At 41.5% G+C, this 27,250-nt stretch overlaps 1 protein-coding gene across 3 annotated transcripts; it reads left to right on the forward strand.

Moving 5' to 3' along the window:
• Nucleotides 1-66: 66 nt before the first annotated feature.
• WDR1 (WD repeat domain 1) lies at nucleotides 67-27,250 on the forward strand. Of its 3 annotated transcripts, XM_073342499.1 has the most exons (15): nucleotides 68-297; nucleotides 684-805; nucleotides 4,896-4,986; nucleotides 9,778-9,925; nucleotides 13,570-13,750; nucleotides 15,755-15,832; nucleotides 16,689-16,769; nucleotides 16,874-17,107; nucleotides 18,015-18,102; nucleotides 19,346-19,502; nucleotides 20,319-20,406; nucleotides 22,525-22,635; nucleotides 23,097-23,270; nucleotides 25,562-25,706; nucleotides 26,318-27,250. In XM_073342499.1, the coding sequence occupies exons 1-15, from the start codon at nucleotides 282-284 to the stop codon at nucleotides 26,425-26,427; spliced, it is 1,824 nt and encodes a 607-aa protein (XP_073198600.1). In that variant the 5' UTR covers nucleotides 68-281; the 3' UTR covers nucleotides 26,428-27,250. The 3 variants fall into 3 exon arrangements, with proteins under 3 accessions (XP_073198602.1, XP_073198600.1, XP_073198603.1); XM_073342501.1 differs by lacking the exon at nucleotides 15,755-15,832 and having other exon boundaries at nucleotides 67-297; XM_073342502.1 differs by lacking the exons at nucleotides 68-297; nucleotides 684-805 and having other exon boundaries at nucleotides 4,960-5,045.

Raw genomic sequence — 27,250 nt, forward strand, 5'->3', positions numbered from 1 at the left:
CGCGCGCGCGCTCAGCCTGGGGCGGGGCTGGCGCGAGCCTACGGCATTTCCGGGGCGGGGCGTGGGGCGCGGGCTCGCGGCGGTGGGGAGCAGCCGCCGCTCCTCGGCGAGCGCGGAGTTGACTATATATGGTCAAAGCAGGGGAGTAGCGGCGAGCTCGGCGGGCGCTTCCTGCTCTGCAGCTTGGGGCTGGGGCGGGAGCAGAGAGAGGCTGGGCCGCCGCCGCCACCTGGGACCCGAGCGCGTCGCCTGCCTCCGGCCGCGGGAACAAACGGGCCAAGATGCCGTTCGAGAGCAGTAAGTGCGGGGGGCCCCCGGCTGCTTCCCGTGCCCCGCAGGGAGCCGCCTTCGCGTGGCTGCCCGCCCCGGCGGCTGGCTTGGGGAGCGGCGCGCCGGGAGCCGCCTGCTCGGGCTCCGGCCGTGCCTGCGCTGCCGCTGCCCCGGGCGGTGCCTGGGTCCGCGCTAGGCTCGCTCGCCGGGGGACCCCCCCCCCCCCACGTTCGCCCCGCGCCGCTCCAGGGTGGCTCGCCCGGGTTGTGCCGGGTGCGGAGCGTCCCGGGCTCTGGGGGCAGCAACAAGTGGCTGTTCAGCCGCAGACCCTGGGGCGGGTTGCCTTGCTTCTGAAAGACGTTGACTGGTGATGCCCCATATCCCCATCTCTCTGTATTTTCTTCTTTTTGTAGAAAAAGTGTTTGCCAGCCTCCCCCAGGTTGAAAGAGGTGTCTCCAAAATTATTGGAGGGGATCCCAAGGGCAACAACTTTCTGTATACCAATGGAAAATGCGTCGTCATCAGAAACGTTGATGTAATGTATTCTACAGTTTTTGTTTGTTTCATGGTGTAGTTCTTTCCTCTGAATTTTTTTTTTGTTTTGTTTCCAGCTGCTTTCCCATATTGGCTTGTTTCTGATACTTTGGGATTTCTATTGAGGTCAGATATGTCTGTGATGAAGAAGGGAGGGTGTATGACTCAGTCCTAAAATTGTGGGCAGGGAGGGGACTACAGAAATCTGTAGAAAATCTCTGCAAAATCTGTGTAGTCTCCTCCCCTCATCCCTTTCTGTAGAATTTAGGATGGGATTGGTATTCCATGTTCTTCTTGGGCCTGTTAATATGGTAATTCAAATATATATATATTATGGGACCTAGGGATCCATTAAAATAGATTTATTAAGTTAATAAATACCCCCACTTGCTGAGCTAAGCTGTGTTCTTGGAGAAAACACAATCTTACAAATCAAATCCAGTGCTGTGTAGCTTACTCTGTTGCATTTGAGAACTCGAAACAGCTCTGAGTTATTGGACTGAAAGTTTATGTAATATCTGCATATTCAAAGCTCTTAGTCTTAATCCTAGGGAACTGCACTACATATGAATGAAATATATAAAACAGGTATGTTCAGTAGGTTGTTTCTTATATGGTGATCATCAGTGAACAATGTGCCATTTAAATGGTAATAATCAGGCTGCAAAGATTGCATTCTATTGAAATGCATGCAAAAGGTGACTTGTAGAGCTGTTGTTTTATTCTGTGGGGCTCCAGATTCAATATAGTCTTTTAAAATGGTAAATGAGACTCCTCACCCTATTCTCCTTCATTTCCCCTTCCGCTTTAATGTAATGTAAACTTTGTTTCTGGGGGGAAAAACCATTACAGGTGGGACGATTATAGATCCTTGAAATTTTCAGCTTTCCATGACAATATGTTTGTCTCTGACAGTGGTTCTCCAGGATTTCTGCTCCCCCTCCCACTTGTTGGGTATATCCAAATCTCTTATCTAGCTGCCAGTGTGCTGAAAGTGCCTTCCATAACATTGAAAATTAGTATTTGGTTCTATTTTTTTTAAACGTTAAGTTTCTTTTTTAAAAAAAAACTTCCTTGGGCTCTAGTTTTAATGTTTCGTCATAGTTGTGGTCCCACATCTTGGCTAAATGACCACAACAGCAAAAATGTCCCAGTCTTCTTGATACCAAAAGATTCAGCTAAGAAGGTAAAATTATGTAGCATGACAGATGCACAGAAATGTATCTGAGCCAGTTGATTTAGTCATAACATTGAAATTAATACCTAAATGTTTCTGTATGCTATAAAAGTAAGAGTAAAAGGGCAGGCAGGGGGCGGGTCTTCTGGTAATTATCAGCTGACTGCAGCCTGTTACAAAATTTGTTCCAATAGTCAGTTTTAATGTCACAAAAGAATGCATCGTAGTCTTTGGTTCAATTTAATAGTATTATTAAATGGAAATAATCCTCTTCCTGGTAAAGGACTATGCCTGTACTACGTATTGACTTAGTCTCTGAAACACTCCCCATCAAAAATAGGGAAGCCTAGACAAATAACTCTACCCCCATGTCTGCACAAACAAGGGACAGACCCTTGGAGAACACTACATTCGACTCCTGTACAATCGAATAACTCTAAGTTCCACCTGGGACTGCTTCATTCTAGCCAATAAACCAGACAGGTCATTCGTGTCTTACAAATCCATTGTCCCAAGTGAAGTACTTGGGAGCTGATGAGGATCGTCTCTTAGCTATGACAAAAGTCCAAAACGTGACTCAGTACATTGACGTCTTGGATGTGTTGGAAAAGCACTGCTAAGGCAAGAGGGATCAGTGATACTTAGAAGACCTGATATATCATGAATATTTTACTTCCATATGGGTGCCTCTTCCTGCAAAGTCTGAGGCAGTTTGAGTTCCAAGCTATTCTAAGCAGCTCTGGTATCCGTGTAAGGGCCACTTTAGCTCAATGAATTCTGGGTTTTTTTGTCTTGTTGAACATGTCCCTGCCTCCTTTTCCTGCTAGCTGGTCCTCTTTTTTTTTTTTTTTTTTTTTTTTTTAAAGAGTTAATGATGGTGTTAGATTCTGTACCTGCCCCTGAATTTCGATTCATTCCATTCCTAATTTTTCTGGTCCTTTCATAACTTCTAATTCTAAACAAATGTTTTGCTCTTCCCTGTTGGGTGAAAGATGCATGCAAATGAGGGAACTGACTGTAATTGGGTGGAAATAGTGCTATTAAATATACAAAGAAAATAAACTGGAAAAAAAGCTAGTTTGTTTGGCACTCAAGCTTTAACAGCAGTAGGCTTTTAAAAAAAAAAAAACAAAAACCCAGAAGCTTAACTGTCTTAAATTCAGTGCCCCTTAAGTCCAGTTTTTATCCACTTAGCTTCAGTGAGCTGTTGTAACTCTGCTATAAAACAGGAGCCACTCATGATGTTGGCAATAGAATGCAGTATACAGAGAGCCTCCTGAACTTATCGGAGATGAAACTACAATAGAGAGGAATAGGAACTTATTTGACCTGTAGGACTGGCATGTTTTGCTTACTTAAATTCAATCACCCAGCAAAATGGAGAGTCGCAGGGAATTGGGTGACTCTTGATAGTGCAATAATTTCTGACTTGCCAGAGCTAGAAGTGCACTCAACCAGTATAAATGTATTCTAGACCAGAAATAGAAAAGCTTACCCTTGCTTGAGAAGCTACATTACATCTCTGAGAGACTTATATTACTGGCAAGAGCAAGACCTTTTCCTGGTAAAAAGCCTGCAAGCTTTCTAATACAGAGTACCTACTCTGTAACGGTCCAGTTTCTCCTGAGCACATGATCGAATCATACTATATTACTTAGTGATTTTTATGATGCAGTCAAACAAATGTTTGTTTATGAATTACAGCATCAAAACAGTTTCACCCACACTTTTTTCCTTTTGACCAAACAACACAAGTCGTTTTGGAGATGAAAGGTGAACTGATTAATTTTTTTGGACTATTCTGCAATTTATTTAGCTGGTATGCTGCACGTGAACAGTCATAACTCTGTGGAATAAATATATGTTATGATATGCAATAACAAATATAGACAAGTACCTCTTGTGTTTTGATGGCACTCTCCTTGATATGGTCTGGATGATAGAGCTCCTCAGTCATCAACACTCATTCATTCACTGTCTCAGTTTTGTGGTTAAACTTTGAGGCATCTGAGCATGTGTTGAATGACCTAAGTGTCTCTTCTGCTATGGAGTTTGAAGACCTCTCCAAAGAGTAGCATAAAAGCTGTAATTGTAATGTCTTGACAGTCAATGATGCGACTGTTTCTGCATCCCAATTTTCCTATTGATCATAGGAAAAACTTTTTCTATATTAGCCCTTCTGTTGAAATCCATTTGGGGAAAGCTGCTTATAAATTAGCTTACCCAAAAGACGGACATTTCAATCCACATTGATTTACTAAGTAATCTCCTGTGCCTGCTGATGCAACTCTTGTAAAATGTCTCTAGTTCTAGCAGTGAAGACTTACAGTATTAATACATCAGAAACTACAGGTGCATATATCCTGCTAAGCAAAGGGCTCTCTAATGTTCTTGTTCTAAGGCTTTATAGGCACATTTTACTGAAGTAACTTTTATACATGCTTAGTACTCTACAAAGTGGAACATTACGTTCTTCTCTCACTTACCCATCGTTCTATGCAGTTCTCTATATTGCTTTTATCTTGATTCCTGTTTTATCTAAGTGCTTTTATCTTGATTCCTGTTCTGGAACCCTTTCTCTCTGCGTTCCAGTGCAACTTAGTTTTTATCAGTCAATGAGTTGCCAACCTCCAGTATTGTATACAGGTATTTTGGGAATTACGCTAATGTGTGATTGGCCAGTAGGGATATTACTTATCACAACTGCAGCCATGTTACACCCTGTATTGTTTGTCACACTAAACAGTAAGTTTCCACTGATCAGCGGCATGTTTTACTTTTTGTTCTCCCTTCCTCTTTAGTATACATGGGATTTAAGTATCTCCAATGTCTCAGTTTTAAAACAGTTTTGATTCTCTTTTGTCTGAAACTCACAATGTCATCTTGTAACTTTTTAATTCTGTTTCATCTGTAGAATCCAGCAATTGCTGATATCTATACTGAGCATGCCCATCAAGTTGTGGTTGCCAAGTATGCTCCCAGTGGATTCTACATAGCTTCTGGAGGTAAAGTATCAGAACGCATTCTGGTATGAGCTATGGGACAGGACTGCTAAAATGCTTAGGTAAAACTTAGTGGCGCAGACTTTAGTTATACAGCTTGATCATATTTAACAAAGCTGTAACAAAAATAAGTATTTTTTTCCTAATCATATGCCATTAATGTTAAACTTGTCTCCCCATGGAGGAGACAGTGTAGTGTATTATTTCTTTTTGAAGTGATACTTCTTAGTTTAAATCCAAAATTTATTTTAATATACTCTACTCTAAACTTAATTTTATGTCTGTGTACAAGTGTATTACCTTATTATAAATGGTCCTTTTAGCTATAGTGAATGCTTTGTATGTGCATCAGCATTAGGAGTGAACTGTGGATTTTTTTAATTTTGGTTTTTGCCCTTTACAAGTTCTCTAAGCTGTAAATATGGTGTCAAATTCTGTCTATAAAATGAAATTCTGCCACTGGTTCTGTGTGGGGGTGTGTGTGTCTTTCTCTCACTCTTGCACACAAAAAGGTCCTCATTTTCCTTGGTGCTGGCCTGATCTCTCAGCACTGTAAACTGAACTGCAGCTTTCACTGCAGCAACTTAGCAGGGAAAGAATGCTGATTCTCAAACTTTTTGTGTAAAGATTCTATGAAAACTTTGAGAATCTACACGAAGCGAGGCCCTTGCTGCATCATCTGGCTTCCTGGCAGAAACTAAAATTTATTTTTGATACTATTGTATAAACAAGGACCCGAATCTACATTAATGCCATGCTCCATTAGAGAATTGATGATTGTCAGATGACAGGACAAAAATGAATAAAGGAAACTTTAAAGATGGTACGTGTTGGAGAATAAATATTAATAAACCATAAGTACTTCAAAAAGATTTTTAAAAGAAAATTACATAACACTTTCATGGTGGCTGTATTGACAAGTAGGAAACTTCTTAACTTGAATTCAGGCACCTAACTTGTCTTCACATTCATTTTTTAAAGAAGTTCCCAACCCGTTTGGTTGAGAATAAAACCTTCCAAATGTGAACACATGCCAAATTGACTTCTGGAGTCTGCAAGATGACGTCTGCTCCAGGCTGGAATCCTGGTTTCAACTAAGTTCCTGAATAGCCACACAGCACTGCGAAGATCTTATGGGCCAGTTTATTGTAGAACCACTCCATGGCTTTGGATCTAGTCTCAGACCTCCAGGTCCTTCACAGAGGTTCTATCAGCTTTTTCGTTAAAGCTGAGCTGTGGACAGGGAGGTTCCATGAAGCCAGGTTCCACAGAACATTGGGTGTGCATATTCTTTGTACATACTCTCTGTAAATAGAAGAGCCACTATGGACCTTCTATGAGAGCGCGCTCTTACAGCCATGTTGAGTGGGGGCACAACTCTGCAATAATCTGAGTGGGACCACCTAAATCCTCTCTGCCATTTTGAAAGATAAAATGGAGAATCTTGAATTTGGGGGAAGTTTCAGTGATTCTTTCCCCCCCCCCCCCCGACCTCTCCATGCATATCCCAAGCTTTGCACATATCTTTTGAGCACAGATCGGTAGGGTGCAGCCTTATAAACTAGTCTGTATCAAAGGCAGGGTTTTCCTGGCGCGCAGTCCATGTGTTTGTCAAACTGGTTCCTTTTAAAATATTGTGTGTGGTGTCTCTCTGCCCCAAACCCAGCACTCTTGGGTTTGTTCTATGCTGATACTTCACTTTGCCCAAGTGCCCATCTACTTTATTCTTGTTAATAGGCAGAGCATTAGAAATATAAAATTCCACTCTGAGGGACTCTGAACAGTAGTGTGTGAGGTCCCCCCTCACTGAGATCAGTGCTGCATTTTTCCTCAATTGTGGTCTGGTCGGAGAAGCTGCTGCTAAGCACAGATCATTATTAACTGAGTCTGCTAGCAGGGGCATCTGAGCCATCATCCATCCTACCACATACTCAAACACTGAGTATCAAAAGTCTTCCCTTAACTTTTTTTTGGGGCATACCCTGTAAGTAACTTGCCACTATACAGAGCACAGATCAAAATTATACATTTAACCCTTAAGTTTGTCACTTTTTTTTTTTGTTTAGGAACAAAACACTTTTTAAAATTTGAAGCAATTGTGCATTAAGTCTTAAATGTCACTGAGAAACAACCATGCCTGCATTTTCTCCCTTGATATTGCTGAGCTGAATTACATAACCCGGGGCACAGAGGCCTGCACGCTTCTTATGCTAGTGTTCCCACCATTGCTAGTATAGCAGTAGAGAAATGATGGGAGGGGCGAGGAGCAATAACAAAATGCTAATGTAGATGTTGTCTTCAAGTGATACTTCAGTGGGCAGGGTACAGGACTTGGACTTGGGAATAATGGGTTTGAATCCAGGTTCAACAACACACTTGTAGGTGTTCTTCAAAAAAACACTTAATCCACCTCGTGCCTCTTTCCCTATATGTAAAATAGGGATAATAAATCCCTACCTAGGGTGTTGTGTGGGGCCAGATACTATATTGAAGAGGACCATATAAATATACAGAACTTTAAATACACAAGCCTGAATTCTGCTGGGTGGAATAGATTAATATGCAAACTTTTTCAAACTGCCTTTTTTAAAGGCCTAATACAAATCTATTTTGTGCATTTTTATATTACAAAAGACTAACGCTGTCTGAATTATAAAATGTTCTACTTGTGACATTCCCCTCTGGTGTTATCTGGACCGGTGATCTGCTAGGTCGCTCCAGTCGTTGACTCTGGGAGCCAGCCTTACTCTGCTCTGCTGTGAGAACCCCACTCCTGGGCTGTTCACTCACAACCTCTGGCATGTAAGCTGCTCCTTGGAGTGTGCAACCTAATGACACTAGCCAATATCACCGGTCCCAGACACATCCCTAGGAACCTTAGTCTTGCAGTCCCCAGTTATGTCCGCTGGACATTGCGAGCTTCTGAGAGTTTGTCAGTTTAACAAAGAAATTGATATGTATCAGGCTTGTTATCCCAAGGAGAGTCTCTGACACTTCAAACCAAATGTACTGCTTCAAGTAGAATAAACAAATTTATTAACTATAAAGATCGATTTTTGAGTGACTATAAATCAGAACAAGTCAGATTTGGTCAAATGAAATAAAAACAAAACGCATTCTCAGCTGATCTTATTAGTACAAACTTAGATACTTCTCACCACAGGCTGGCTGGTTGCTCTTCAGCCAGGCTCTCCCCTTTGATCAGTGCTTCAGTCATTTGGTGTGTGGTGTCTGTAGATGTAGGCGGGAGAGAGAGAGCATGGCAAATGTCTCTCCCTTTTATCAAAAAAATAAAAATGAGGAGTGTGGCACCTTTAGAGACCAAACATTTATTTGGGCATAAGCTTTCATGGGTAAAAAACCCACTTCTTCCATGCATCTGAAGAAATGGATTTTTTACCAACGAAAGCTTATACCCAAATAAATGTATGGTCTTTAAGGTGCCACCAGACTCCTTGCTGTTTCTGTGAATACAGACTAATAAGGCTACCCTTCTGATACTCTCCTTTTTATCATAGCCTTTCTTCCCTCTTGGCATTGCGTATCCCCCACAACCCCCTTCAGAGTCAGGTGAGCATTACCTCATTGCAGTTCCAAATTGACCAAAAGAAGAGGGGTGACTCCCTCAAGAGTCTTAACATTCTTTTGTTACTGCCTAGGCCGACGTCCTTTGTTCCTGTGAGGCTGAGCTGGGTTTGTCCCATACGTGCCCTAATGAGGTGTTAACTGCCTCTCTGTTCTTGGAAAGTTTTTTTTGCCTATGCTTGCTTTAAGCCATGGAGATACATTTTGAGCCTCATAACTATATACATGAAATTATAACCTATAACATTACTGTAACAGTTACTATAACCACCATGCTTAGTGCATCATGAGCCTTCCGAAGACACCCAACATGACAAACTTTACATTGGATACCACACAATCATTTTATAAAGATGAACATGCGGTTGTAGGGTGTTCCCCTGAGATACAGAGCGTCCCAGCTTGTGACTAGCAACACCACAATATTTCCTCTGAATTGAAGCATGTTCCACACCTCTCTAGTATTCTGAAGAGGTGGTAATTGATTCAAGGCAAGCGACAATGCATGCTCAGAATATTAGGCATAAATGAGACCTCTGGTCTAAAAAAGATAGACTTGTATTCCTTGCCTGTCATGACATCACTGTTGTTGAATAATGGAAAAACGGGATTGACTGAGCAGGCCAGGGCTCAGGCTCGCCCATCTGCTTGGAAATGTCTGCAACATGGAAGAGTCTGGTTCTAGAATAGGCCGCCTCAGCCATCTGCAGACTCTCCAACAACTTGAAATTGTCTTTCCTGGATTGTCCATCATCCTCAACTTTGAGGGATCGCCAACGACTGTTGAATACACTTATTTGACCTTTGGGTAGCAATCCAGCTTTTAAACTTCATACATGTGCATTTAAGTTCTGTATGCACAGAGTAGGCCAGGTTATTGTGTTTGTGGTTGGGAGACTTAGAGTCATATTTGCACAAATGCCTGACTCTCATACACACAGCAGATTTGTTCCTACCTCAGACACTCCTGTAATCATCAATTCTGCATGCTGAACTTTGAATATATGATTTTAAAGCTCTCCAATTTTTAATGCTTATTGGATTCAGTTTTATTTAGGAATCTTAGTCTGTATAATGGCATATGATGGTAGGTTTTTAGCACTAGCAATCAGTAAGGCTGAAAATTTTTACTGTGACAGATGGCTGAGACATGTGACTATTTGATACTTGCTGGAACAATGATACTTATGTACTACTGTGTTATGGCAGATGTCTCTGGAAAGCTTAGAATTTGGGATACCACCCAGAAGGAACACCTACTGAAGTATGAATATCAGCCATTTGCAGGAAAAATAAAAGATATTGCGTGGACTGAAGACAGCAAGAGGCTTGCCGCTGTGGGGGAAGGCAGGGAGAAGTGAGTAATTCGCAATCTACTGTAAACTATTGTGTCCTAACAAAACAAAATCAGTGATGGAGAAAGCTCTCAGCTCCTCTAAGAGAAATGTGTGTCGCACTCCTTGTTTAGACTTCTAGATTCGTTGTTTAGTAGCAACATTCTTTACATAGCATTTGACAGCTGCTGAACTGTGTGTAGCTTATTCACTGGAGAAGCACAATGCCATTAAAATAGACCTTTCTAGAGCATACGACCCTTTTTTTTTCTTCCTTAAATGGTAGCAATTCAAGATTAGGGAGACAGGTGGGTGAGATGGTCCAATAAAAGATACTGCCTTCCACGCCATGTCTCGCTAATTCTGGGACCGACATGGTTACGACACTGCATACAATCAATTCAAGATTGACTGTTCTGTTCAGAGGGTGTGGTGGTTTTTTTGTTTTTTGGGGGAGGGGGGTTGTTAAGCAGGGAGAACCGGAGGGATCTTAAAAACTTTAATGTTTTACAAAATGTGTTGTTGGGGAGAGAGAATCACACTTATATTTGCATCTTCCACATGAGCACAACTAGATTTGGGGGGCAGTTAAGTGCAATAAGAACATAATTCACCACCAATTGCCTCTTGTCTGTCAGGCTAGATGTGCCTGTTGTATAGCTTCAATCGGGTACATGTGTACACTTGCTAGTACAAAAGGTTGGCAGACCTGTGAAGATGGGGACCAAATCCAGCAAGAGTGGCCTCCAGGCATAGACCACATACTGTATCTTAAGAAGAAAAGGAGGACTTGTGGCACCTTAGAGACTAACCAATTTATTAGAGCATAAGCTTTCGTGAGCTACAGCTCACTTCTTCAGATGCATATCGTGGAAACTGCAGCAGGCTTTATATATACACAGAGAATATGAAACAATACCTATTCCCACCCCACTGTCCTGCTGGTAATAGCTTATCTAAAGTGATTTCCAGCACAAATCCAGGTTTTCTCACCCTCCACCCCCCCCCACAAATTCACTCTCCTGCTGGTGATAGCCCATCCAAAGTGATAACTCTTTACACAATGTGCATGACAATTAAGCTGGGCTATTTCCTGCATAAATCCAGGTTCTCACATCCCCCCCACCCCCATACACACACAAACTCACTCTCCTGCTGGTAAGTGAGCTGTAGCTCACGAAAGCTTATGCTCTAATAAATTGGTTAGTCTCTAAGGTGCCACAAGTCCTCCTTTTCTTTTTGCGAATACAGACTAACACGGCTGTTACTCTGAAAATGTATCTTAAGACTAATTACTGTTCTGTGCAAGTGGTTGGTACAGTAGCACCTCAGTTATGGACACCTTGGGAATGGAGGTTGTTCGTAACTCTGAAAAAGACGTTACAAACTTCAGCCACTGGGGGCGGGAGGGAGGGGTTGCAACTGCAGGATGGGGAGTTCAGGGTTCTAGGCATGGGTGTGGAGAGGTCAGGACTTCTGCCCTGTGGGAGCATCAGAGCAGGGCATTAGACCCAGAGGGAGCGCTGGGGCTCAGGGCTTCAGCCCTGCAGCTCTGTCCCTGGTCTCTGTCCCATGGGGGGTGCCCCATGGCTCTGCTCCTAGTTTTAGCAGGGAACACATCAGGGGTTTAGCTATGGGGGGAGCGCTGGGGCTGAAGCTGGGAATGGAGCAGTGTGGCTGAAACTACAGTACTCCCCCCTCCCTCTTCTCCTCTGAGTCCCAGTGTTCCTGCAGGGCAGAAGCACCAAATCTCTTTTTTTCCCCCTTTTCTCCTCCTCCCCCCATGCCCCAGGGCAGTACAGCATTTGCTGTATTTTTGTTTTTGTCGCTGCTGCTGCCTGATTGGTGTCCGGTTGACTGGTAAATCTGTAACTCTGGAGTTCATATCTTTGAGATTCTACTGTATATTGACTCCTAACTTAATGCTTTGGGGAGACACCTCCTGCATTAGTTTGTTTGCTAATGTCTCAAGGGTTGGTACTGAAGAAATGTGTATGGTGACTTGCATATCAGCATTCCTATTTTTGTTTCTTTTAAAATGCCCAGAAGTTAGGAAAACTTAGGAAATAATAGAGCAAAGTTATTAAGGTTTCCTAACGAATCGTATTGCATTTCTAGCAAATCTAGCTTCATTTTAGAAACTTGCTGAAATGATGGTCTAGAGCTTGTTTAACTACATTACTCTGGCAATGAGTATTTTTTACTGTTTTAAAAACACAAAAGCTGACAAAGGATTTTTCATGTGTTCTGATAAAACTTGTTTTGTTAATGCATTGTGGTTACAGACTTAACGTTTTGTGGTTTTTTTAAATGCCGCTGAAATAGTAACTGCCAATGCTTTGGTATGCTAAGATTTGTCTTCTCGTCACTCAGTAGTTCGTGTCCCTCTCTCCTGCGGTTCACTGAACTGTCGCTATAAAACATTACAAGAAGTTATTTTGGAGATCTCTAGGTGGTGGTCAGCATAGGTGAAGTACTAATTACTTCACTAACAGCTTGTAGATACCTACAGGACTTTTAAAGCAATAATCAACTGTTCTGTCCTAAATCACGTGGTTAGGGCCCTGCCAAATTCACCATGAAAAACGCATCACAGACCGTGAAATCTGGTCTCTTATGCGCTTTTACCCTATACTATACAGATCTCATGGGGGAGACCAGCATTTCTCAAATTGGGGGACCTGACCCAAAAGGGAGTTTTAGGGGGGTTGCAAGGTTATATGCCGGGGGGGTGCAGTATTGCCATGCTTGCTTCTGCGCTGCCTTCAGAGCTGGTCGGCCAGAGAGCAGTGGCTGGGCACCCAGCACCTCGCTGGTAGCAGCATAGAAGGAAGGGTGGCAATACCATACTATACCACTGTCTGTGCTGTTGCCTTCAGAGCTGGCGGCTGGAGTGCGGTGGCTGCTGACTGAGGGCCCGGCTCTGCAGGCAGCAGCGAAGAAGTAAGGGTGGCCATGCCATACCATGTCCTCCTGTCTTCTGTGCCGCTGCTGGCGGTAGCGTTGCCTTCAGAGTTGGGCAGCTGCTGGCTGGGAGCCCAGCACCCACAGCAGCGCAGAGGTAAGGGTAGCAGTGCTGCAACCACCCCTACAGTGACTTTGCGTTCTCTCCCCCCCCCCCTTCTTTTTGGGTCAGTACCCCTACAATTACACCATTATGTCTGAAATTTCACAAATAGCTAAAATAATTAAATTTACAATATTTAAAATCCTATGACTGTGAAATAGACCAAAATGGATGGTGAATTTGACCCTACATATGATGGACTTGATGCTGCTTTATATTCCAGCCTTCCATACTATCCATTATCTGTTTTGTAGCAATTATCCACCTGGGACATCAACTTGCTCCTCTCAGTAAGCTTTAAGTAGTTGATCCCTTAAAGTGAGATCCAAGGGATATTTTTAATTTAAAAAGCTTTGTATATTTGCTTCTCTGCTTGGTACATGTGGCAGATGTCATCCTCGTCTGAGTTTTTGGACTCTGTCTCCTAGACAAAGGACTTGAATATCCTTTAGGGAACAATGCTGCACTTGCATGAGATTAACTAGATGACCTAATTTCTATTCTCTGCATGCACTCAATGCAGATTACTGATGCTCAAGGAGTTAGCCTTCATGTAATTTTTATTTTATGGACTATGTGTATTGTGTCATCTTTAAATAGATTTGGAGCAGTGTTCCTATGGGATACTGGCTCTTCAGTCGGAGAGATCTCTGGACACAACAAGGTGATCAACAGCGTGGATATAAAACAAACAAGGCCCTATCGTATAGTAACTGGCAGTGATGACAATTGTGGTGCTTTCTTTGAGGGACCGCCATTCAAATTCAAGTTTACAATAAGCGTGAGTCTAACTTACTTTTCTCCTCCTGCACATAAGTTCGGTTATGTCTCTGTGTTAAGTTGTATGGATATATACTAAAAAGTCTTCACAGTTCTCCAGTACACTTAGTTTTTTGTGTTACAGCTCATTGCCATAACAAAATCTTGGTTTCCAGTTTAAAATCTATTTAGCATTGAGTAGCTTTTTAAAACCCATGTTTGAAGATAATTGAAGGTCTCGCTCAAGCTCAGAAAAACAAAATAAATGATGGGTTAGAAAGGAAACTCTAAACTAATTCTTCAAAACCGTATAATTTTAAGTTTAGTGTCATCTCAGATCTGTTTCTGTGCTGGCTTTCATTACCCTTTTGTGGGTTTGTAGGAAGTGTAACTGGAAACAAAATTTTCAGTATCCCATCTTGAGGAGCAGTTTGTTTCCTTCATTTAGTGCAATTTCAAAATATTCTACCATGTTTCTTAACAATACTTTCAGCAGTGCTCAGTTTGGGGGCGGGGGGAGCTGTGGCGGGGGAGGGGTTTGGAATCTCCAAATCTCTTTAAGGGATTTGGATTCTCAATTCTAAACAGGAATTGGGCATCCAAATCCCTTGGGGCAGCTTTGAAAATGTTAGCCTAGATCTCGAAAAATTACTACAGGTTATTAAACTTGAAATTACAAATCTAACGTTCATCCTTTGCTATTACTTTCTATCTGGACAATGAAAATAACAAGTCAGCTTTAATTTCTGGTTTGTGTTGCACTAGTGCAATGTGAAAACTTCCAAATACTGGAATGACTATATCCAAACCATTCATATTATGTATTCCCTTAGGGAGTCTCTTGGCCTTATTACTTGGGGCCTATCTTCTTCTGGGTAGGCCTTGCCACTTGGCGCTGTTGCAGATGAAGGTCCTTACCATACTAGTAGGTCTTCTTGAAAAGTTTAAACCTGGCGATTAATTTTAAGGCAATTGGAAACCTATTGTTTGCATGTGGCTTAAGCTGACTTTAAACCTTAAGTGCTTTTTAGTCCTTTTTCCATTCCAGACTTCGCAAACGAACAGTTTAGAGTGCCACAATCAGTTAAGTGACATTACTGCTGAATATACATTTGAACTTCAGTAGCTACTTTTTATTTTTTGGCTCTCTTGCAGTATGTCTACTGCAAGCGGGGAGGGAAATTCATCAGTGAGTCCGAGAACCGAGGTCAGCTAACGCTGGCTTGTGCTACGGAGCTGAAAACAGCAGTGTAGATATTCCCACTCTGGCTGGAGCCTGGACTCAGACCTGTCAAGGTGGTGGAAGAGTCTCCAAGTCTGAGTGGAAACATCTGCCTTGCTGACCCAGACTCTGAGACTCTCTGCCAGGGTTGTTAGATTTTTTGTAGTGTGAACAATCCTCTTGGAGAACAAATTCCTGAAGGTTTAAATGATCACTAATAGTGGCTAGATTTGTGTATGGGCAACTCGGCCTCAGACCGTTCAGCTTTCAGTAACAGCTTCTTTAGCAAAATCCAAATCAGTGAGTATTATAAGCATTGGGCATAAAACTGATGCATTTTTCTGATTATTATGGGTGGAATTCAGCTCACCTGCAGAAGCCTGATTCCTAAGGCTTTATACATATGAAGTGACCAGATGTGGGGGGGTGGAGACAAAATAGCAATCCTGAATGGGATGGGGGCTGTCGTTCAGCCTTCTTCCCTCCTAACCAAAGCCATGGTGATTACTTCTAATCGGATTTGTATGCTGCATTAAAGTTATTTGAACTGCAGAACCATGGATCCTGTGGTTGCTCTTGACCTATCTCTGTCACCCTCCATGCTTACCTGTGCTAGACGGTGCAGAAGTTTCCACTGTCGGCCTCTTCCTCACAGCCAGTCTGTGGCTTGAGTAGGGCGGAGAGTCTCTTGCTTGAAAATTTCACTGTAAATGAATGGGTCTCATGGGGATCAAGTAACTTATATGAGATGTCTTTAAAAAGCGCTTCTGTTTTTGGCTGGGTGCTAATTGCTGTCTCCTGCAGGACCACAGCCGTTTTGTTAACTGTGTGAGGTTCTCTCCTGATGGGAACAGATTTGCTACATCTAGTGCAGATGGCCAGGTAAAAATGAGCTGCCACCTTGATATTCACGTGTGGGGGAGGGGAATAATTGTGAGTTACAATCTTTGAGGGGGATGGGGTTTTGGGGAGCAGTTCCACAACCTACATACTGATTCTTTTTACTGTGAGAAAACAGACTTAAGAACTGTCATTATCCTCCCATGATACTGCTGCAGCAGCAGCTGTTCTACAAAAACCTGATGCTGCTCCTATCAGACTGCACCGGTTTATCTCTCTTCCTGCTGCACCTCCCCAACGCAGGTTACCTATCTGCTGGGGGGATGATACCCCTGCCTACAGCTTTTAGCGGCAAGGCTTTCTTCAGACTCAAAGGAAAATATCCCCAAATTCACTATGGAAAGGCTTGATCTTGTACCACCACGTAGCCGTGCTGGTGCTTCCACTGCTAGACTCCTTGCACTGGCTGAGAAGGTGGGTGCGGTATAAATGGCTAGGTAAGAGCCTACCTCTATACATTTTTATCAGCTTAGGAGGTTGAGAATTACAACAGCACTGTTGCCATGGATAGCTCCCTGCATATGGGCAGATTCCAATGACTAGCAGGGAGCTGCAGCTATCACAGTAGGAGCCATAAGCATAATACTTTCCAATATTTCAGATGTCAGAATTCCTGCATGGAACAGCTTGCTGCTTTTATTTAGAATGCCTGAACATCCTCTGGTACCTTAAATATTTAATATACAAGTATGCATTTGTCTTGAAGACTTAACTTTTATGCCTGCAGCAAAGAGTTAGCTGTATATATAATACATTTTGGAGATTGTATATGTGCAAGCCTTCCTCTAATTGTCTGTCACTTTGTATAATATGCTTATGTGATTAATTTTTTTTAAAGATTTTTGTCTATGATGGGAAGACTGGAGAGAAAGTTTGTGCTCTGGGTGGAAATAAGGCTCATGATGGAGGCATTTATGCTGTAAGTATTTTTTTGTGTTTCATAACTGCAGCACAATAAATATCTTATACTGTTGTTGCTGGAAAGTGCACTCGGTATACTAAGGCAGGTACTTGTTTTTACAGATTAGCTGGAGCCCTGATAGCAGTCACTTGCTTTCTGCTTCTGGAGACAAAACTGCTAAAATCTGGGATGTTGGTGCTAACTCTCTTGTCAGTACGTTTAACATGGGATCAGATGTTCTGGATCAGCAGTTGGGTTGCTTGTGGCAGAAGGACCACTTACTGAGCCTCTCCCTCTCTGGTTACATTAACTATTTGGATAAGAATAACCCAAATAAGCCTCTACGTGTCATAAAGGTATGGTGACCTTGATCACACTGCAGCAGACACCTTCTGCTGCACATAGTTTGGTTTTAGCAATAATCTGTTTGGGAATAGTAACTGTTCCATTAAAATGTGGCTGTAAAGAATCTCTTTGAACCGTCAAGCTTGGATATTGCTGAGCGTATCACTGACTAACACCTGAGTCATAACAGTCAAATATAGTAGTTATACTTTGTGCAAATGTGTAGGTGAGTAATGGTCTTAATTATGCTAATAAAATAGCTTACTTCCACACTAGTTTTTAAACATGCTTAAAATTACACTAAAAGAATCCTGAGTTAGAATACCACCCATGGGCATCTTATTTCATCGTCCTGCAAGTGCTAACTGTTATGAACATGGAGATATGGTTCATTATGTCATCAAGCTCTAATATTAGGAATTATTTGGCAGGGTGACAAAGCAATCCCATGGGAGCTTACATTTTACATGAACTAGAAACCTGTGTCCTAGATTTCTTTTTTTTTTAACTATTGTTGCTGTAGTTCTGGCAACCAGTATGTGTAGGTGACCATATTTGACCATCTTGTAAACACTGAACTTGCTTATGATGGAACATAACACATATGCGTGGAAAGGGTCCTAAAGAGATCTCTGTCCACAAATAAGTGTATACCTATTCATATTACAGAATATTTAATTCTTCAGAATTTGTATGAAAATGTCAGTACTGTAACATAACACTTTTTTTAATGTATTGATTCCTTGAAACAGACCTAGACAGCTAGTCATTTGAACTTTGAGATTGAACAAAGACCAAAACCAAGATGTGATGTTACTTTCTAAATCTTACCGGTTACACTTTGTGAATAGATTGCTTTTTTTTTTTTAGTTTGAATAACTGAGAAATGAATTGCCCACTAATTATATTCTCTCACAGGGTCATAGTAAATCAGTTCAGTGTCTGACCGTGCATAAAAATGGTGGAAAATCCTATATTTACTCTGGAAGTCATGATGGACACATTAATATCCTTTCTGGTGATCAAATGGTGTTGTTATAGTCCCACTTCTCTTTAAGATGGGTATGCTACTTTCTAGGAACTTTTTAAATCACTTTACTGAAGACAAGATAACTTCCTCTGACATTCCTGAATAAAATTGTATTGCTGAACCAAATTCCTGCTAACTTGTACTATACATGGCACTTACCTGTAATCTTTACCATTCTCTTAATAACTTGCTTTCCTGATACCACAATAGTCTTACCTGAATCCCTATTAACATTAATAAGAACAGCCATACTGAGTCAGACCAAAGGTCCATCCAGCTCAGTATCCTGTCTTCAATAGTGGCCAATGCCAGGTGCTTCAGAGGGAATGAACAGAAGAGGTAATCCAGTCATCCCTAAACTGAAAGGATTATGAACTCCTTGTTGCTCTGCCTCTGGGCTTATATACTAATAAGCATAGCTTTCTGCATTGTTCTCAGAGCTGCAAGTTTCTCACCACCTTATCATGGCCTTAATTTTTATCCTCATGGGTGGGTGACAGTCTTACCATTACTGTTCCTTATCTAGCCAGTGTCTCAAGCATAATCAGGTCCCCAACCCCCAGAGAATTTGCACATTTATTAATTATATAATAATCCCAGTTCCCACTGGTCTGTGGAGCAATAAACATGGAATGCGATCTAGGGTGTGGGTCAGGGTGTGGTTAGTGGGTCAGCCTGCGAGAGTTTTTGGTTTTGTTTTTTGTAGAGCAGAACGCCATTAGCTTTTTCTGTAACAGGCAAATGTGAGTTTATACAATTTTTTTTATATATTCCCTTAAACAACATGTGATGTATAATACATTTACGCTCCTTGTGAACATAATGCACACAGTAACTGCATTATCTTTTGGCAAATATATGAAGCAAACTTGAAGGCTTGCTGAGGAAGAAGCCTTCATGGTGATAACATGTCAGATTGACTAGTCCCTTGTGTAAAAAACACTCATTTTACTTTTCCTATCCGTATCCCTCTTGGCAAGTGTTGCTTAGGCATTGAGACCTAACACTAAATGATTTGTTGTTTGCCAATACTTTTTTACTGTTCTAAAATGGTTATTCAAATAATATTTTATTTAATTCCTTTATGGAATACTTGAGTCAGTGTTCATTTTCATTATGTGGAATTGGGAGTTGGAACTCCTAGTTTTTTCTGCAAGCCTTTTTCCTCCCCTTCCCCCCCCCCACTCCTAAGAAAAACTTTCTTAATTCTACTTTGCACATTATTGGGATTCCGAAACTGGGGAGAATGATGACTTTTCTGGAAAAGGACATACAAACCAGGTTTCTAGAATGGCTGTGGATGAATTGGATCAGCTGGTCAGTTGCAGTATGGATGACACTGTGCGTTATACTAGCCTAACCAAGAGAGACTACAGGTTAGTGAGGCTACCATATTTGGTCGTGTTTGAATGTATTGGGTTGTGTTTTTTGTGTTGCATCAAGAGAATTTCACTGGTACAGTGTGGAATGCTGACTAGCTTAATCATACAACTTGAGAAAATTTTTCAAGTTACCATGAAAATCCTAGAAATGCTTGCAATACCCAACTTGCTTTATCTGTGAAACAATAGTCATTTAAATTTTTTTCTTCTACCTACATAAGACTAATTTAGTATTTTCTGATTTTATTTTTATTTTTTAGGCAGCCAGATATATCTGTCTTGTATTGCATGACTTTTGTAGGGTTTTGTCTTCACTAGATAGGATATAGATATATCAGAGAGAGAGCGTGCTTCAGCTCTTACAGTGTACTATATAAAGCCACGTATCAGAGGAAAACAAGCTCTAAGATTCTTTTTGGAAACCATTCTTTCCCCTGGGGTTACGCCAATCCTGCCTCCTCAGGAGATGAGTCCTTTTAGGATTACCCAGTCTATCTCTATCTCTCTGAAGTAAAATTAAGATGAATTAAGGTCACTTTTTAATTCTGAATCGGAGTATCCCCATGAGAATTTAATGTGGGTAAAGTAATCCACTTTAAAAATTTTAAAACAGGTTAATTTTCTCAAGTGTCCCCATGTAGATAAGCCCTAAGACTGGAATCCAGCTGTAGATCGTGATTGTGAATCTGCATATTGCAGACCTATTTCATGGTAACTTTTCAAGGATCTCTCAATGGCTGACTATTGAATTGAGACTTGTACATGAATAAAATAAAGACACGGAAAAGCAATTTGTATTTTTCTTTTCAGTGGCCAGGATGTTGTAAAAATGGATGTCCAACCAAAATGTTTAGCTGTTGGTCCTGGTGGATATACAGTAGTTATATGCATTGGACAAGTAAGTATCAGGATAATATCTGGGTCTGTCTACACAGCAACTAGACCCCCACAGCTGGCCTGGGCCAGCCAACTACGGCTTGTGGGGCTCGGGCTGCAGAGCTGTTTCACTGCTGTAAGGACCTCTAAGCCCTGTGAGCCCAAGTCAACTGGTATGGGCCAGCTGCAGGGGTCTGGTTGTGTAGACATGCCTTGTGTAACCTATACAGTATTTAATGCTCTGAGTATGTCATTGGTACACTAAGAAATTTCTAAAACTTATTTCAGTGGGGGATTCTATGTTGGTAGAGGCAGCTGTCAATGTGGATCAGCTGTTAATGTTAGCCCATGGTAGCACTTACATAGCACCTTACTATTTTTAAATTCTGTACAAACATAACTAAATCAAAGAATCTGCTGGTGTAAGACTTGTCTAAATACAGTGTTGGCACTGATTATTTTTTTTAATCAGTTTGTTGTCTATTTTAAATTGGTGCAGACCTCTAGTGTGGATGCATTACACCAGTATCAAGGTATACCTGCATCCATGCTATGGGGTTGCATCAAACTTTAAAACTGGTAGAAAAGCGAAGTTTGTTAAATCCAGTGCCTGAATTGTATGTAGCCATATGCCTCTAATGAGGTCACTGGATTTAGTGGCCTAAAAAGGCTGAGTCAACATGAAAATCTACCTGAAATTTGAATCCAGTGTTGATTACAGCAGTGTTGGTTTCTTCTTTAATTTGTTTTTCTCCTTTTGGTGGGTGTGTGTGAACACTTTAAATATGGAAGGTAGCTTTTTCTGTTAATGAGCAGGAGCAAATACATATCTAACCTTCTAGCTCATACAGTGATTATACAGATGTAAAACCAAAATCCCAATAGATACTTAACATCTTTAAATAAAATAAAAAAAAAATTGGAAGGGAGATTATTGCTAATATAAGAAACACAAAATCATTAGTCGCTGATAACTATATTGGATATGGTCAGTATAACAGTTTTAGGACCTTGGTCAGTAGTAAAAATATAGAAGCAGGGACTAGTTCTCCTCTTAGTCTCTTGCTTAAACATTTGTTACTTTTGGCAGGCTAGTCCACTTATGCTGTTATATCAATCTTTGGTGTACAGCTTGCTTATCACCTGGCACCATAGATATGGATCTCTTGGCTATTGTTGGAGCACACTCTACGATAGTTGGAGGATTACTCAAGCTCCTCAGCATGATTCAAATGAAGCAGAACCAAAGATCCTTGTTTCTTCAGGGATGTGTCTGTTTAAAACCGCACTTACATTAATGGGTATCAAAGGCCACGGAAGGCTGAGCCTCCCCAAACAGCCTTGCATGGCCCCACGCACACTCAGCCCCCAGACCTCTTCCTGCTTCCTGGTGCTGTGTTGTGGGGGGCTCTTCCCCTGCGGCTGGGACTAATGGAGGGCCAGCCTGTGCTCCGGGGGGCGGCAAGTTGGGGGAGGGAGGGCCTCTGGGCTCTGACAGGAGGGGCGGGGCCTCAGGCAAAAAGGGTGAGCTGGCCACTTGCTTCCCCAAGCCCAGGGTTCACCAGCCACCCATACTTACATTCCTTTGCAATGCTTTTGACTAAAAAGGATGTTGGTTGGACTTTCATGATCTCAACTGTGTCATCCAAATTACTTGTTTTTAGTTATGATTTGCCTCTAATGGGAAACTGTAACTGGACAGCAAAATGACCCTTTGCACATGATATTAACAGCCTGTACTTTGTAACTCAGTCATCCCAACAAAAGATAGTAGGCATTGCTTGAAATGCTTGAGTTCTTCATGCCCCTCTTTTGTTGTGACTAAATGAACTTCAGCTAACTGTATGCAAGAGCATGTCCTGACTGCTTGCAGTTAGTAGATTGAAGGCGGTCTGCAGCAGTACCTGCATCCCTGTCAAATGCTCATAGGAGGAAAAAGCTTGGTCGCAAGGTATAGGTGTTTTATACACTTCTAATCTGTATAGATGAGAATGAATCTCAATACTCTTTTGAACCAATGAAGTAGTAACTCCTATTGTGGCTGACGAGCAGAGTGCACTAGTATGTATGGCGAGACACTATAGCCTGTCAAGCATTTTGAACCTAATGGTCTCTATGGTACATTGCTCTACATTTATAGATCATCTTGATGAAGAATAAGAAGAAATGTTTTGCAGTTGATGACCCTGGCTATGAACCAGAAGTGGTGGCCATTCACCCAGGAGGTGGTACCGCTGCAGTGGGAGGCCTGGTAAGGATACACTCTTGTGAACACTGGAACAGTATTCCATGGTTGTGGGGTTTTTAGTTATGCTTGTTCTTTAAACATCACTCAGCTATTGCTGCACCAAGATATCAAAGTTGGCAGTATACGAATATTGTTGCTTTTAATTTAAAGTTGTGCTGTTGGGCTTTTTGTTAAACTGCTATCTTCTGGCCTCCTTCCATTAGATTCTCCCACTTTTGTGGTTAGTATACATTCCCCAACATATTCTCCCTAGTTAGTTATCAAGTAAGCTTTTTCTCAAAACTCTCCGCCCATGTCTTAAAGCAGTAGCATGTTTTTAATTTGACGACATGTGGCCAATATACCCTAAAAATACTGACTGTATCTCTCAAAGGGAGAAATACCTATAATTGCATATGATCCTCTAACTTAATAACCTTCCTGATTTTTGTTGTAAAGCTTTGATTTTCATTATTAACTTGCAGGATGGGAATGTCCATCTATATTCAATCCAAGGAACCTCTCTGAAAATCGATGAGAAGACCTTGCAAGCTAAAGGTCCTGTGACTGACCTGGCATATTCTCACGATGGTGCCTTTCTTGCAGTTTGTGATGCAAACAAAGTTGTCACTGTCTTTAGTGTTGCTGATGGCTATGCGGTAAGAATTGCTGTATCTGACTTATGATTTCCAACAAAAGTATTTATTAGTCCTAAAACTGTGTGTAGAAGTAAAGGCACAGCCAGGTGTGACTTAGTCTGTACTGGGGGTAAAAAGTCAAATGCCACTAATGCCTACTTGTGTGTAATTCTGTAGTATCTCCTGTTGAGATGATTTTCACAACAGCCAGTTTTGAAGTCTCAAACAAAAATTATGACCTTGGGTCAGGGGAAGGAAAGAGCAGCATAGGTTGGTTACTAGAAAAAAGATACTAACTTCATCCAAATTAGAGAACGAGAAAAATAGAGAAAACAAGTTCTTTCCAATCAGAGGTGCCTTTTAAAAATCACTTGGCAGGGTGTGACCTGCAAGGGGGAGGGGCAATCTGATCTGTGGTAGGCTTGCTGCTATTCAACATAAACTATCTAGGGTCTCGCAAGTTCCTTATTTGACCTGCATTGTAGTGTGTCTGTAATGGAAACCTCAATCACAACCAACGCACAGTGACCTTGAACAAGTCTTTCCCTATCCATCAGTGTGCATGTCAGCAAAGATTTCCATAACTTCTGGAAACTGGGTTGGCCTGAGGGAGTAAGTAGTCTGATTAGACTGCAATCTGTGCAGAACTGTAAGATGCACTTTCTAATAAAACTTGTTAGCCACAGTGCTTAACTCTGTGTGAAGGCCATGCACTGAAATGGGCAGAAGAGGAATTGGGGATAATCCATATGCTCTCTTTAAAAAAAGAAAGCAAGGACTGAGAATGAAGCCTTTAAATTAGCTGGACTGAAATGGCACTGAAATGGAATGTCGAGGAGGTGGGGACGGGGGGGCTGTTCCTTCTTCCATGCTATTGTCTTGCACTCTTGGCTCTGAGCAGAACTAAAAAGGTTTCTCTTCTCAAAAGATGAAGTGGGTCAAGGTTACTTTTTAAAAAAAATCAGACCAGCTTATATTGGTGGAAAGACAACCGTTCAAGCTTACACAGAACTCTTCTTCACATCTGGGAAAGATGCACAGACCTGGTCTACACTAGAAAATTGTCAGCTTAACTGTGTTACTCAGGGGTGTGAAAAATCCACATCCCCGAGCGACATAATATGAGCTATCCCCTGGCCAGCACTAGGCTGACTGAAGAATTCTTCCCTTGACCTAGCTGCTGCCTCTTGGGGAGGTGAATTACCTATACTAACAGGAGAACTCCTCCCACCAGCCTAAGTAGTGGCTACACTGAAGTACTACAGTGGTGTAGCTGTGGTGCTGTACCATCTTAAGTGTAGGCATACCCTGTGTCACAGTTAATTCCTTATCTGTTCCACTTATGTATTTAACCCACATTCAAGAGACCACCTAAGGTGACCATGGGTAGTTAACACCTCTGTTGTTGTAGGACAGAGGGTTAGTGGGTTACAGATAATTGTAATGAGCCATACATCCAGTGTCTGTATTAAACTCTGCTGGACACCAAGGATCAGTCCTAAGTTCCCAGGCTCATCTTTTGGAGGTGTTGTATAGGTTCCCTTTGAAGACAAGGGCTGCGAGGTCCGATATGGAGTGATCATTTTTGTGAGAAATGCTTGCCCACGGTTATGTTTTTTTTCCTTTCTATCATTTTTTCTGTCTGAGCTCAATTGAGAGCGTAGTGTCTTTTTCACTCACTCAGTTGTTGGGGCACTTAGTGGACTGGATGAGGTACGCCACATGTGGAGAACCTGGGGATCTAGAAAGTTGTAGAAGTCTTGCATCTGTTGTGGCAGAGGCTGGTGCCACTTTGATTTGGGGTGCTCTGGTCAGTGGGGGGTGTTTGGGAAAGATTTCATTCAGGATGTGGTCACCATCAAGTATAGGTTGTTTCTCAAAACACCTACTGTACAGCTGCTTTCAAAGGCTTCAATCAACCCCTTCTGTGCTACAGCTGAGGCTGAGCAGGACATTTTGAGAGTTCTAGGATCTCCAATTTGTTTTTGCTGAAAACTTGAACATCCAGTCCTACCATTTTTGATCCATTTTGGTTTGAATTCTGTTGGCTCCTTTCAGATGTTTATAGAAATAACATAAAATGGACATTTTAAATGACTCCCATGACAGACTTGTGCAATAACCATGCTTTTCAAATGTAAAAGGCACTTAGCTTAGAATTTTACTGTGTACCTGGGGTATACAGATATATTAACTTTTTCTAGCAACATATTAAAATTTGTTGCCTGTTAATGAGGGACAATGTCACAGGTAAAAGAATAGCTACCTGAAGTCTGTAAAATAACACCATTTTCCCAATAACTCCACAATAGGAACATAACATCTTCTATGGACACCATGCAAAAATTGTTTGCCTTGCCTGGTCTCCAGACAATGAGCATTTTGCCTCTGGGGGCATGGACATGATGGTTTATGTTTGGACCTTAAGTGACCCAGAGACCAGAGTCAAGATACCAGGTACGTTGTGCACCTCTTCTTTGCTAGAAAGGTTTAGTTTTGAGAATTACTCGTCTCTCTCGAAATATGGACAGTGCTTTCTCTGTCAGAACTACACTAGCAATTCTCCTCCTCCTAGATAGGGGTGGAGACATCTAGTCTACCCTCTGTAATGTAATTTTAACATTCTAAATGTTACGGATCAAGACGGCCACTCACTAAGTGCACTTTGCAGGCAACTGCATTTTACAAGTACTTTGTGCACTACAGTTGGAAAAAGAACTAGATAAGTTCATGGAGGATAGATCCATCAATCGCAATTAGCTAGGATGGACAGGGATGGTGTCCCTTGCCTCTGTTTGGCAGAAGCTGGGAATGGGCGACAGGGGATGGATCACTTGGTGATTACCTGTTCTGTTCATTCCCTCTGGGGCACCTGACATTGACCACTGTCGGAAGACAGGATACTGGGTTAGAGGGACCTTTGGTCTGACCCGGTATGGCCGTTCTTATGTTCTAATTCAAATTTTTTTCAAAATAAAAATATTGTCCTAAGATGACTGTGATAACCTATCAATTCTTAATATTAAATTGTGAGTTTTTAAAAAATTCATCTCCTTCCATCTGTACAGACGCTCATAGACTACATCATGTAAGCAGCTTGGCATGGCTGGATGAACATACCCTGGTAACAACATCCCATGATGCTTCTGTCAAAGAATGGTCTATCTCCTACAAGTGAACAGTCCTACTTGGAAGGACCTCATCAGGGACTAGAACTACTGCAGTGGAACATAGCATTTCTCTTTAAAAGAAAAAAAAATTCTAATGGCCTATGGGTCTTCTATCATATCCTCATATCTTTACAGGGTGTTCATATCTGTAATTAAATGTACTTTGAAAGCTTTAGCCAGTAACAGTTTGCACATGAAAAGCACTTAAATTATGTCTGGAACTTAACCTTTGTGCTGAACATTCCAGAGGCAACAGCCGAACAAGTTGGCATGAAAAATTTAAACATGATCAGTTATTTTCTACCAGAGTCCTTGTGAGATTGTACAGCATGAGAGAAATACTTCTCATTTTTTCTAATTGCAGAACATTTCTGTACTAATGGTCATAGTAAGAATATTTAGTTGTGATTCAAAACAAATCAAGCTGTGTGCAGCTACTGTATATTATGTTGCTTGTCTGTACTGCACCAAACTGTTGCCTCAGATTTCCTCCTCCACATAATGAAATGGGGTACACACATAATAAACTCTATGTATTTCCTGTCAAAGTTTTGTGGTTATTTTAGGATGGAAATATGGGATTTTAAATGTACTTACTGTTGTCGGTTTAATGTTTACAAATAACTCTATTGGCATTTTCTCACTCCAGAAACATCGTTGTTACCTTATGAACAACTGAGGAATGTCTGGTCATTTCAGTGTCAGGGGAGAACCTTAGCTTCTGTTGAAAGATAAATTTGTTTCCTTTTGAGAAGAATTAAGTTGATGTAAACAAATTTGCAGTAATTATAACACCTGTTTCAGTACAGGAATTAAACAAAGTGAATCATT

This window comes from Lepidochelys kempii, chromosome 4, assembly GCF_965140265.1.
Source record: "Lepidochelys kempii isolate rLepKem1 chromosome 4, rLepKem1.hap2, whole genome shotgun sequence".
Classification (NCBI taxonomy): domain Eukaryota; kingdom Metazoa; phylum Chordata; order Testudines; family Cheloniidae; genus Lepidochelys; species Lepidochelys kempii.